This window comes from Helicoverpa zea, chromosome 3 (genome assembly GCF_022581195.2).
Source record: "Helicoverpa zea isolate HzStark_Cry1AcR chromosome 3, ilHelZeax1.1, whole genome shotgun sequence".
NCBI lineage: Eukaryota > Metazoa > Arthropoda > Insecta > Lepidoptera > Noctuidae > Helicoverpa > Helicoverpa zea.
Window position 1 is genome coordinate 10,024,826 of NC_061454.1, and position 13,910 is coordinate 10,038,735.

General features: G+C 38.9%; 1 protein-coding gene across 1 annotated transcript in view; it reads right to left on the reverse strand.

The window, feature by feature from the left end:
- LOC124645852 (hydrocephalus-inducing protein homolog) overlaps positions 1-13,910 on the reverse strand; it is a 35,733-nt gene that overhangs the window by 21,176 nt on the left and 647 nt on the right. The window contains 22 exon segments of the mRNA XM_047185793.1: positions 3,217-3,426; positions 3,636-3,818; positions 3,915-4,085; positions 4,616-5,399; positions 6,607-6,854; positions 6,932-7,374; positions 7,460-7,725; positions 7,803-7,996; positions 8,426-8,575; positions 8,851-9,037; positions 9,216-9,337; positions 9,611-9,844; positions 10,041-10,258; positions 10,575-10,642; positions 10,721-10,925; positions 11,060-11,297; positions 11,667-11,875; positions 11,954-12,136; positions 12,913-13,037; positions 13,126-13,264; positions 13,341-13,539; positions 13,619-13,831. Of these exon segments, the coding sequence (XP_047041749.1) occupies positions 3,217-3,426; positions 3,636-3,818; positions 3,915-4,085; positions 4,616-5,399; positions 6,607-6,854; positions 6,932-7,374; positions 7,460-7,725; positions 7,803-7,996; positions 8,426-8,575; positions 8,851-9,037; positions 9,216-9,337; positions 9,611-9,844; positions 10,041-10,258; positions 10,575-10,642; positions 10,721-10,925; positions 11,060-11,297; positions 11,667-11,875; positions 11,954-12,136; positions 12,913-13,037; positions 13,126-13,264; positions 13,341-13,539; positions 13,619-13,831 (4,989 nt within the window).

Below are 13,910 nucleotides of genomic sequence, written 5' to 3' on the forward strand. Positions count from 1 at the left end.
GGCGACCTGCATCCAGCGTCTTCTTTCGTCTGTCCACCTTGTTGGTAGACGTCCTACGCTGCGTGCGCTTACTAGTCCGTGGTCGCCACTCCAACACTTTTCAACCCCATCGACCATCTGCTCTGCGAGCAATATGGCCTGCCTATTGCCACATCAACTTGCTAATCCGGTGGCCTATATCGGTGACTTTAGTTAGTCTACGGATCTCCTCATTTCGGATACGATCGCGTAGAGAAACTCCGAGCATAGCCCCCTCCACAGCTCGTTGAGCGACTTTGAGCTTTGAGATGAGACCGATAGTGAGAGACCACGTTTCGGTGCCGTAAGTCATCACTGGTAACACACATTGATTGAAGACTTTCGTCTTGAGGCACTGAGGTATGTCGGACGAAAAGATATTGCGTAGTTTCCCGAACGCTGCCCAGCCGAGTTGGATTCGGCGGTTGACCTCTTTCTCGAAGTTGGAGCTACCTAATTAGACTACTTGTCCTAGGTAGATATATGAGTCAACTACTTCGAGTACCGAGCTTCCAACAGAGACCGGGGTGGGCTCAACATGGACATTTGACATAATTTTCGTCTTGTCCATGTTCATTTTCAGGCCCACCCGTTGTGAAACTCGGTCGAGGCCATCGAGCATCATACTGAGTTCCTCCATCGACTTTGCCATGACTACGATGTCATCGGCAAACCGAAGGTGAGTGATGTATTCGCCGTTGATGTTGATGCCAAGTCCTTCGCATTCCAGGAGCTTGAAGGCGTTGGTTTCGCTGTATGGTCTCTTTAACACGATTTGTATTAAAGAGAGGCAGACCATGTCGCAAGGACTTAGGTATTCGTCTATTGAGCTGCCTATATGACTTCGCGTCGCTGGAATACTGCAACTGTAGCAAGCGTCGTTATGCCATGAGGTTTAAGGTTTGGTCGGTCAGTTTTTGTGGTCTATTTTTACGGCAGGGTCTAAAAAACTTAGACCCTACTGTGCGGACAGTTTCCACTAGCCCGTCTTTGATCTCGTCCACTGATGCTAGGTTCTCAAGGCAAGCAAAGCGATTAGAGAGCTCGAGTTGAAAGCTTTCTGGGTTTTGAATATGGGACCGAGTAGGTCGGAGCGTAGACTTCATCAGACTGGACCTTTCAAGTTGTTAAACTTGAATTAATATTCAGCGAGGCTCTTACGATTCGGTGATCGCTACCGGTTTTTACCCTATTGATCACAGAGACGTCGCTGAATACCCGTTTCTTATCGGTCATGAAAAAGTCTTTCTCGTTTCTCGTAAAACCATCGGGACTTAACCAGGTCCATTTCCTGTGAGGCGGCTTCTGGAAGAAAGAGTTCATCATGAAGGGTCCCTCTTTCTCTAGAAAGTCGGCCAGCCTCTGTCCCCTAGGGTTCCGTTACCCATACCCAAATTGCCCCACTCTCAACTCATCGCCGTTTTTCTTTCCAAACTTAGCATTAAAGTCCCCCATGACAACAGTGAAGTGGGTTTTGGAACTATGTATGGCTCTACTTGCGTCCTCATACATAGTCTCCACCTCATCATCGGAGTGTGACGAGGTCGGTGCGTACAACTGAATGACCTTCAGCGAATATCTTTCTGATATTCTGAGTATTAGGTATACCACCCTGTTCGACACACTGTCGATGGTTGTTATGTTGCTTACGAGGGACTTGTAAACGAGAAACCGGACACCACCTTGGGACTGTTGGTCGCCCTCCCGGTAGTAGAGCAAGTTACCAGACTTTCCCTCTCTACGGACCTCGCGTAACCCTATAATGTCCCAATGTAACTTGCTCAACTCCTCTTCCAGCTCGCAGATCCTTTCGTCAGTCCTCAATGTGCGTATGTTGTGTGTTACCAGGGCCAGTCATCGTGGGGGTGGGTAGCCGGATCTCTTCCGGGGATTCTTAGCTCCCACTGCTCCGCCGTTACCTTGACAGCTACCCGCGCCAGGGATAGCGGAGCTGCCGGGGACTGGGGGCCTGCTTGCTGTGCCTATCATAATCATAGTTTGCCGTTAATCGCCACGCTTGGCAGGCGGGTTGGCGATCGTAGTGAGGGTGTGCGGTACACGGAGGGCGTTGCTGCCCGACCTTCGGTTTGTCCCTTAGACACCCACGGGATGATTTGGGGGAACGCAATTCTAGGCCGGCGTTCCACGGCGGTTTAGAATTTCATTATTCTATTCTAAACAGCTTCCATGACTTTGAAAAGGCCCTCTTGCTTGTAGTTTCTTACAGTCATGATCTGCTATTAAAATTACAATCATGCAATCACTAGATACACTTTAAAATAAAAAAATCTTACTTAAAATTACTCTTTACCCATCATTATCGAATACGACAAGCAAAGAAGTGACAGCGCTGGAAGCTATGTCATCTAAGTTTTAAAACCGATTTTAATATTTTTTGCGTCAAAAGAGTTAGCTAGTTGAATGACATATTTTTTTTATACAGGCGCTTATTAAGGCACGTTAGGGAGACGCGGTACAATACGCGTGACGACATGCAGTTATTTCGAACAAAAAGCATAGTGTAAGAACAGTGAAGTCAAACAGAGTTTTATCAACAAATGTAGTCTAAACCTTAAATATGTTTGTTCTAGAGAGTTAACAATTTTGTAAAAGTCCCGATATTAACTATTTATTCGCATTTTGTACTGTAAAACACAAAATATCCTCAATATGACGAGTTTAGGTGCAACTTTTGAGCATGTCCCAGTACTCGTCATAATAATTCTAAAATTGACGAGTTTTGGGTCAAATGGGAGTTTTAAAGTACCAATAGATGTCACATTAAAAAAATATATCTTCTATGTTAAAAGTATTCCAAATTGCATATTACATCGTTAGCAAATAAACTTAACTATCTAATTAAACAAAGAAACATACCACAGACCACAGTGGAGTTATGTAAATCAAAATACAAAACCACGTGCTGAGTTTCACTTTTGACAGCTGAACTTCATGAAAAAACGATTTTGTTAGGGCACACACGTTTCGACTAACATATCTCCGATGCCATGACTGTTAAAACCCCGTATTGTCATTTAAATCGTGCAATATGTTATCAACAATACGTTGACATATAAACCGGCCCATTTTAAGTTCAATAGAAATAATAAATAAAAGTTTTTAGATTGACTGACGACTATTGGGGCATGACGACTTCACCCGCGTTTACCTTACAAAGTTTAATAAAAAAAAATTAACCTCGAGGTTAAAAGCTGTTTCCACATTTTGCTCCAGTTCAGTGAAATCAGCTGATGTGGGCGTAAACGTAACTTCTAATTTTCCAGTCTCCCCAGGAGCCAGCTTTCCACATAGTTTCATAGACAACCATTGCGGTACACTAGTTCCTTTTGCGAAATGCATCTTCGTCGCAATCGGTCCGTAATTGATCACCTCAGCTGTACACTGCACCTGTTCATGTATATTTATATAAATTAACTCATCACGCTACGTCACGTTCACAACAAGACGCTTGTTTTCCTGTAACATGTTAGGCAGCAGAACCCATAAAGAGGAGAGCGATATGCGATAGAGTGTAATAAGGACCTAATAGCAGTAACCACTAATTCAACGCATGTTGACCTCCTCCTTAGACCGTCTCATGGCGTCTCTCTACTTACAGTGCTTCCAGTTATGACCACGCCGTAATCGATGACGTAGGGCGCAGTGCAAAACCCTGAAATAGGTCCCATTTTCGAACTCGTAAAGTAAGCGGCCAATATTTCCGGACGTTGCCTTATATGTTCTATCACCAATAGTCTTTCTATAGCCAAGTCAATGTCCATTATGGAAGGATAGCCATCCTGAATCAAAATGATAAAATCAAACATACTCAGATAATAATAACTAATGACCATGTAGAATCGACCTTAAAAAACTAAGTATTCTTTAAAAGGTACCCAAGACGAACAAATATGCCAGTCTCCATGAAAATCAGGATCTTCAAAACATTTTTCAGTCAAAGGTGAGTTCAAGTGTTCCTCTTTGCCTTTACTGAAAATGTCACTGAGTGCTGCCAAATATTGCTGCGTCAAACTTGGAATGGCCCTATATCCGATTTCTGGATTCCGCTGAAAACAAATAGAGGAACGAGTAAATATTATACTCAGATTTGCGTCCCAATTAAATAAAAACTCAAAATTAGCGTGTGAAAGCTTGAAGAGGAATCAAACAATCCAAAGTATTGAGTAGATTATTACACGTTTATGATTTGGGCGTGCTTTTGGCATACAACCGATACGATCATAGCCAAATGTAACGATCGCTGTTTTAATAATAGTCGGCAATACCTACAATGCAAAATTGTTTATGATGTGATGTGACGAGAACAGTAACATCATGTTGTCTTATTAATTCTTTATATTTCATACAGTACAATCGCAAGTAGTCTTCATTAAAAGTGTTGCATCCGGTGATACGCAATGTGCAATACGCAAAACCTGAAGTAGACCGTTAGTCGGCAAAGCGTAAGGCATTATTACGGTTACGCGACCCTATTCCGATTGAAAATTTAAGTGTGCTGCGACCTCTATATAACTTTGGCGTGACATGAGCCTTATTTTCTCTATAAAGGTACTTATAAAATGAGACAGATACTTACTTCTTCTATGGTATGCGGCTTATGTAACGTCAAATATATTTGAGGTATAACACCCCAACCGAATACTTCAATAGGAATATGGGGTAGATGACCAATTTCCAATAAGAAAACTCTACGAAAATAACCCACAACACCAGGCCTCATAACAATTTTCATTTCCGCTTGTTCCTCTGGTTCTAATGATTTCTCGGAAGGTTGTAGTTCAAGAATTGTGGCTTCTAATTCATTGTCAAACTTAGGTTCATTTAGATATGTTTTATATTCAAAATTGAGTTGCGCTATATTAGATATTTTTAACTGCTCAATAGCATTTTCATGAAAAGACCTTATTTTGAAGTTAATCGTTTCAGTATTTATTTCATACATTAAATCAGAACTCTGTCCGGTAATTATGATCGTCTCCGGAGGCCCGCCCAACACTTCGCACTCGAGCAGCGCGCGGACGTTGATGTTAAACTTGGGTCTAAATATCACGTGCACGTACTGAGTTTCCCCGGGCTTGAGCATTCCTCGGTGCGACACCAGTTGCAGTACGTCATTTATATTAATTTTGTTATTAGACTTGGTGAGTCTGGCAAACTTGTATATCCATTCAAATTCAGTGTCATAGTCACCGTCTATCATGGGGGCTATCTTTCTTATCAGGCGATCTCTCAAATTGTTACTATCTACATTCAAATCAACATCAGTGGCAGTCATTGCGATATCATTCAGCACTGACTCTTTATTGCCGCTTTCTTTGTTATCTTGTGACCCGAGTGGACTTTGCGAATCCTGCAAACAACTTCCTAAAATTAAAATATAATGAATTAAAAAAACTATACGTGTATCTTTTTTATTACATTTCAAATAATGATTGTAGACAATATTATCATTATTAACGATGACATGAATATTTTTAGACTAGCGGTCGCCCGCGACTTTATCCGCGTACAATTTTTTTTAATCGTAAGCGGGCTAACTAGGTATAAATTTTAAGAGCCTTTCTTCTAAAACAGTACTTTCATACGAACTATGAATACTCATTGAACCCCCATAAGTAATAGATATTGGTAAATCCCACCTTAATGCATGTCTGCAAGAACCTACCTCCCTTCAAGTTTGTAGGAGTTTATAGTTTCTGAGATTTCGTAATTAATCAGTGCGTAGTATTTCGCTTTTACCCGTTTTATCCGGTTTTACACGGGGATAGTGTAGCTTCCGAACAGTGAGAAAACTTTCAAAATCGGTTCAGTAGTCTTAGACTGTGCACATCGTGCGCGCAGTACTCGATCATTATTTTGCTGTGTTATTATTTTAAAACAGCTTTCTCCTAAGATATACATTTAAATCGAACGATATGCAAGACAATTTTGTTATAAATTAAATACCTATGACGTATGTTTCGCAAATAATGCATTTTTGAGAACAAAGATGAGCATAAAAAAGGTTATAGTGAGCTAACCCTAAGAGATAGACATATTATTATGCTGTCAGAGACATTTTTTTAAGAACTTTTAAAGGGAAACAATTCTGTCACACATCAACTTTAACCGCTTACGCAGCGCACGCAGTAGAAGCTAGAATAGAAAAAAATCCCCTGATTTTGAAACATGATTAATTACTGCTCTGCTCCTATCAGTCTTAGCATGATGATATAAGATAAATGGGATATCTAACACTGAAAGAACTTTTCAAATCGGACCAGTAGTTCCTGAGATCAGCGTGTTCAAACAAACAAACTCTTCAGCTTTATAATATTAGTATAGATAGCGATGTTATGTAGTACCCACCAGTTGTCGCTGTGACGTCGGTAGGCATCGGTTGGCCGATCCGGTTACATGTGTAATCCCCGGTAATACTAGGAAGTGTCTGAAAAAAAATGGAGATAATAAATTAAGGTTAAAAAAATCTTTAAAATGAACTGCGATCTTTAAATGCGCAAAAAATAAAAAGAAATAAACTTTTACTATAACTATACTGTCAACTTATAACGACATTTCAAATTCAACATATTTGACACAATTTATATGTTTTGAAAGCTTGTCGCGAGATTTATTTAGTGTGTACATACCACAGGAATATTTGTAATCAAACATTTTTTCCAATGAAATCTGTAACAAACCATAAGTGGTGTCGCATTTTGAATTTTTATTTGTTTGCTTTGTATACTTCCATTTAAAATGCACTGAAAATCAACTCGGGGAGATAAAACAAATATATTTGGGAAGTTTATTTTTCCGACTAGTTTTATAGCATCCTAAAAAGAAAAAAAAATACATCATTAGACAATTCTAAAGTACCAGTAGCTGTAATATTATAACTGAACATTATTACTTTGTTTTTGTGTCCCTTAAACTTAATCCTCATAACATCGCAGTACACTCTAGACTTGAGATTCAGGTGTTTGGTGGTATCGAAGAGAATCTGCAATTTCATCACATCTTGGTCTTCTAATCGCTCCTCCACCGTATGAGTGAGATTGAATGCCATTTTAATTTTATGGATGTCTTGAAAAAATTGCAGAGGCCCTTTTCGCAATGGCTGCACGGGTTTCGACGTAAGATAGTCAATAAATGTACGTGATTGATGAGGACCGATTTTGTTCAATATATTTTGAAGATTTAAATCAGATTTCCTGTATCGAATGCAACAACACATATTTTCTTCGTCGGGTGGTATTTTGTATGTGCTTTGCTTCTGAATAATTGCGAATGGTGGCTTAACACTAATGTCTATATCCAGAGGCAGCTTGGAGACATTCTTTATTGTGATAATATCTGAAATGAAAAAAAAAATCATTTGCACAGTAACTACTGCATTGCACATTTGCTTTAAAAGTAAATTCAATCAGACTATTCAAACCTGTCAACTTATAAAATTCGCTGTAAGGTCCGTAGTCGTATTGAAAATCTACAACTGTAGAAGACACTTCTATTTTAGGATCCACGAACTCTGCTACAACCTGGCACTCCATTAACAACTCTTTTTTATTTATCCCTTCGACACTGCCGACCAAATACCACATTTCTTTGACGGTCGTTACTTTATAAGAAATCCCTGTTACCGTCAATTCAAATTTTTCCCCTGCAGAAATTTTAAATGACCGAGGATCCAAATTGAAGAAACCTCTGAAAATTGATTAAGGTCCTTTACTATACATACATGTATGTGTTTATTTATTAGATTGTCTTCAAGCAACACTTACGCTGCTGGTTGTTTAGTTTTAGGTGCTTTATAATGTTCGCTCCACTCGAGTGCATGCAAACGTGTTCCACAGTTTTCTATAATAACTTTACCATCAAGCGGGATTTTTGTGAAATGTCGTCCTAAAACAATTTGGTCCCGTAATTCACTGACTACTATGCTCGTCCCGATACCAGTTGCAGATAACGGCACTAACTGTAATTTAAAATAAATGTTTATTCTTAGAATACTAATGTAGTGTGTTTTCGTGTGTGTTCCAGTAAGTGGGTTGACAGGCTTATATAATCTATAGTATCAACTAATTCGTAGACGTGTATTTATGAAGTAGTGTCTGTATTCAGCGGCACATGCATAGAACTACAGAGTATCTAGTTTACTCATCATCTAATTTTACTATCATGACTGTGACTATTGTTCTGTTCTTTTGTTTCTTTCTAGATCGAACAGAAGATATAAATACGAGTTCGTTTCATTGTATCACTAACTGTAGTGTAAATGCATTGCAATGATCACTTAAGTGTTCATTGTGGTACTAGGAAAATTTCCGGGTATAAACAGGACAAAGAGCCACAGTTTCAATATAGTTGTAAGAAAGCACAAAAATGCAATTATAATAATACTCACAATGTCTTTAACTTTGTCTAAATGTATTACTGCTTTATTGGTATAGGAATCAGCGTCAAATAAATACAAAGTTAATGTCAAATCCGTTTCTGATTCAGGCTCCACAGAGCCTTCGGCTGGAGTTATTTGCCACCTACCGTCTTTGTTCAACTGAAAATCGAAATACCTTATTTTTATTTTATACTAGTTGACCCAACAAACTTCGTATCGTTTAAACCTTCCCCGGACCTCTACAAACATTTTAAAACCAAAATAAGCCAAATCGGTCCAGCCATTCCGGAGTTTTAGTGAGACTAACGAACAGCAATTCATTTTTATATATAAGATTTTTTTCGTAAGTAGGTACTTTAATTTCAGTTTATGTACCGATATGTGAAAAGTGCTAGAAGAAGAAAACTTAAACACGTTATAAATAAGGGCCTTACCAACGTCGCAGTAAAGTTCACATTAACTGGAGAATCATTGCAGAGCGTCAGAATTTTTTGCGATTTGGTCAATAATTTAACTTGTCCCCAATGTAATGCCATGGGCGTGCACGTGACGATAGGGCGGACTCCGCACCCCGTGATGTGGCAGATCTCCAAAGGCTTCGACTGACCAAATAAACGCATTCTGTTGAAGAAAATTAGTTTACATAAGAACTTTATTCATAATTTGAAAACTGTGTTACATCGTTTGGCAATACAAATCGGTATCACTCTTTTGAAAATTGTAAAACTTACATTATAAATAACTATAAAAATAACTCTTTAATAATAACACAAAAAAACTGAACATAACATTGAATTACCTCACTCCATTTTCTTGGATTCCAAGAACACTAGTTTTTATACTGACTGGTAGGCATATTGTACTGTTCGGCTCTATAAAGCCTTCCTTAATCCCGACATTCACTTGTAAAGTCGTTTGGTCCTGAAATCAGTACTTAGTCAATTCCAAAAACCAAAGTCGATGGTCTGCCATCTGATATTGATCTTGTCCTTGGTAGATGGAATATTAAAAATGAAAGGGTCACATCATATAACTTTGCTACTCTGACGTCAGTCTTTTAAAGCATCGTTTCGCAATATTGTATTCACATATTTTGGACTTTCGTAACAAATTTCATTGTGGCAAAGTCATTTGATAGAATTCCGTAGGTACTATACGGAAAGTCAAAAATTTTCAAATGTATAACTTTCTTACCTGAGTATCTTCTAGCGTAAAATATCCTCTAATATTATTCGACGTTATCATAATCTCATTGTGATAAGCAAAGTCCACGAAACAGGCTCTCAGTTTGATTTCAGGCGCGTGCGTGAGCTCGGGGACCATAGCGTTGAACATGACGGGGAGGACTATCGGCGGACTGTCAGACTTCTCCAGTTCCAACTCAAGTGAAGTTTGATTCGCTCTCACCAAGTTCGCCGTCAACGTCACCTATTTTAACGGTAAAGTACTACATAAAAAACTGTATAAAAGTGGAACTGAACATGATACATTTTTATTTTTCGGGGATGACTATTTTATTAAATTGCAATAATGCTATATTAACAGTCAGATACAGCGATAAGCTAACTACATTTAAAAAATATAGAAAACCAAGTTTTAAGTGATAAATCAGAGGTTGAATTACCCTTATAGATATCCTTGTCTCGGGGTATATGTCTACTTTACAAGGCTCTATGTTGAACTCCCTCGGCCATTGCGGAATTTCAGGCTTGGGGTCACTGACTGCATAGTCGATTAGCGTTATGCTACTTATTTCTGGACCATCCGATGAGATCTTTAAAGACCCGCAGACATGCACCACTGACTCATTTATAACGTCCAATTCCAGTGTTTTAGGTACACCTGGCATTTAAAATCTCATACATTTTGTAAAAGCTAAACCTTAAAAAGGACTATCGTAGTGGCCTACGCGCAGATACGTAGCACGCTACGGATAAATTGTAGACCTTACTACGGCCGTAGCACGCCTACGAAAGTGCTACGCTACGTTCGTAGTAACTTGTAGACCCTAATACGAGGACAAATTGTGTATAGTAACAGGATTAAATACGTTTTATTATATGCTTGCCTCGCTTGTATCTATCAGATTATATAAAGCTTGCATCAGGTTATATCTATAAGGATATTATAAAGTAACCAAATTAATCATATAACTTACCTACACTAACCATACCAAAATCTAAACACGGAATACTGAAAGTAAGTGATGGATATATTACTTCGCCTCTGAAATTACAAGAATTTTAATTATTGGTAAAAATGATACAAGAATTTAAAAAATATTTAATCAATTTGATAACTTACTTCAAATAGAGCTTTAAGACCACATCTGTATCTCGAATGTTAAAATTAACTTCTTCAAAAAACGGTCCCTGATTGGAATTGCAAAAAGAAATTACAAATATTTCTTTATCCCCGGGTTTCAAGCAGTGTAGCTCCGGAGTACAAGATATTATGCTGCCAAATAGTGTAGGAATATCTTTGTATACTATTACTCCGTTTATGTGCCCTATAAAAAAATCGTCACCATTAGCACCCAATTTTTTGGCGAATGTTTATACATAGCAGTTTACTGACTCGAACTGAGGAAATTGTTCATAAAGGACGAATTAAAAGGAAAGAGTTTTTTTTTAATTAAAATACCTTTGTTAATGGCAACAATCTCGTAATTATAAGGCTTGTTGATATACACGCAGTCCATATCGAGCGTCTCAATGTTCAGGTTGATGGAGGGAGGCAGGGAGATGCCCACGAGGTCCAAGGGTACCCGGTTCACGTAACCATCGATGTCTATGTAAGCGGTGGTGTGAAACTCCCCGATCTCTTTGGGGCAGAACGTTATTGTAAGCTCTGTTGCTTTGTTGGGCCATAGCTTTCCTTTCTGTAGGAAATAATTGGATGCATCATTTAAAGTTTAATAGATTGTGTGATGAAAAGATTGCACAATTCATGGAGAAGGTTATAGTTATCGGCACGGATAATGAGCTCTCGGCGGAAGAGTGGGGATCGCTTTGCGCACTGGACACTTAAGGCAATAAACCAATAAATCACTTCTGCGCAGGTGAAGGTCAGGGCTCAAAATCCTTGCCGATGATTATACCTAGTTTGAAAAGCAGTACCTAAATGGTTCTTTACAATTTATCTCACTTGTGTGCCGCTAGTTATATATAGAAAAATAGAAAATCAATATCAGCGCTCTGACATACAAAGGACCCTATGCATTTATTTTTTTATGGTCATAAGTACTCACGATTGGTTCTATAGAGAAGTGAGTATTTTGATAACGTAAGGTTTCGTCAGCCACAAGTGATTGGATCTCGTCATAAAATATCCTAGTATAAACTCTTTCATGTTCGTCACTGCTCAGCACGTCGTATTGTACCAACTTCATGTACTTTGCTGACTCACTTTCCTTCATGTTGTAAAATATTGTTGCTAATTTTACTTTCTCTTCGAAATCTGTGAGAGGTTACTTGTATTGTTTAAAATATGAGGTTTTTACATAATATGTTTTTTTTTATTTAACTAAATAATCACCATAATAAACGTTGTCATTCTTCATAAACATGTAAGTGAGCAAATGATCAGATTTGTTGATGATCTTGAAAGATTGTTGGCGCATCATCGTGTTGTAGGTGTCGAAGAACCGCACCACTTGTTTTTCCAATTCCACGCTGACGGTGTGAGTGCTCCCCGATAGCATTATACTGAAGTTCTCCCCTGATTATTTAAAATTGTAACTTTTAAGTATAATTATCTTGTATGTTTCTACCAGACCTCGGGACTATAGAGTCCCGGATTTTTGGGAGGCGAACGTGGGGCCGAAGCCAACACGCTGCAGCCCTTTTGAGACAACTTTAATGAAATGGTGACACAAAACCGACGATTATCCCTGTATACACTATAGAAATGTACCCAAGGACAATCCCCGGTTCTGTGCTAAACTATTGCTAACTATGGATGAAAACTCTTGGGCTATTGTGATGGGATGCTAATGGACTAGGATGACAATGTATTAAATACATGTAAAAATGGCAGGTGGAGACTCGCCAACTCACTTACTGGGCCCCCGGGAATCAGTCGCTAAATCGCAACAAGAGGGCAACAGGTACATGAGCGGCTGAAGGGTGAGGATACCTCGGCGGACTTTAAACGCAGATCACGCGCTCCCTGTGGGTCCAGCATCACCGACCCACTCGCCACTTACCACGAGGCACCTACCCTCCGAGCGGGCTGCTAACCCTACTCTAGCGACTCCACTCTGACCGGCCGATGAAGGCAAGCCAAGAGGCGGGAGACCTATCCCCCGTCATGCTTCACTCCGGTAGGCCGGAGATGAGGGACAGTATACTCTCCCTGGAGCACTCGGATATATAGCCCCGCGGGGTCGCTACTCCCCGTCATCCGCCTCAGATGCCCTGCGGGGCTAAGTATAATTATTATTATATTTTATTAATAGCTATGTAAGTGCTATGCTATGTAAGCAATTCCTTTACCAGTTTCAAAAATTGCACTCAGCATTCCATTTGTGTCCCCTAAATGCATTGTTTTAAATGCTACGTTGATATCAATTTTCTGATCTTTACTCAAGTACGCTGATTTTGGCTGTACTGAAAATGGACTGTGAAAAAATTTAAAAGTATTCAAGTATTTACCATTTAAAGCGTAATGTTGACATTTTCTAGATGTTTATAACTTTCGAGACATACCATTTACAAGTGAGTGTAAATCCAGCAGGCACCATGCCAATGTTGTGGATCGTCAGCAAAACTTTATTTTCTACTTTCAGTGGAATCTTTGGTATCACTACTCTATCAGGAAAATCGAAAATAGGTCTTGGACCCATTGCTTGAAAAAGGAAAAACTATGTTAGTATAAGCCTGTATAATTTTACACTAGTCTAACTAAAACATCATAATCTCACCAATTAGAGGCAAAACATATTGATCATGATCTGTATAAAAAGTAACTCTGTGAGTGTAGTCCTCATATTGTACAGGCGAGAAGGTAATCGCAAACGTCACGCTTATTCCAGGAGCCAACCTGGACAGCAACTGCCCTCCATACGGCTTGATGAAGAAGTACGAAGACTCTTTAAATACCATGTTGAGACAAGTAGGACCCTATTGAAAGAAATTCTTTTAAAAACTGCACAAGCATTAAGCTGATTTGTAACAGAAAATTGAAACACAATTATGTTACCTGGCTTATATTTTTAACCGAAAATTTTGCGACTATTTTGTCATTAGGCTTAAAGTTTTGGAACACGAGGAGTTTGGGCGAGAACAATAACACAGTCTTGTTAGGGTGCTTGCCAGCAATGCTTATGATGTTGTCCATTTCAATATTATTTAAAGTCTGCAGCCGCTGCTGTGTAGACATTTTCATTTCTTTCTCATATTCCGACGGAGTAATCTTTAACGAACAAAATATTACGATGAATAACAGAGCTTTGCAAACAGTACACTTTTCTAAATCTCAAGAAATATTTATT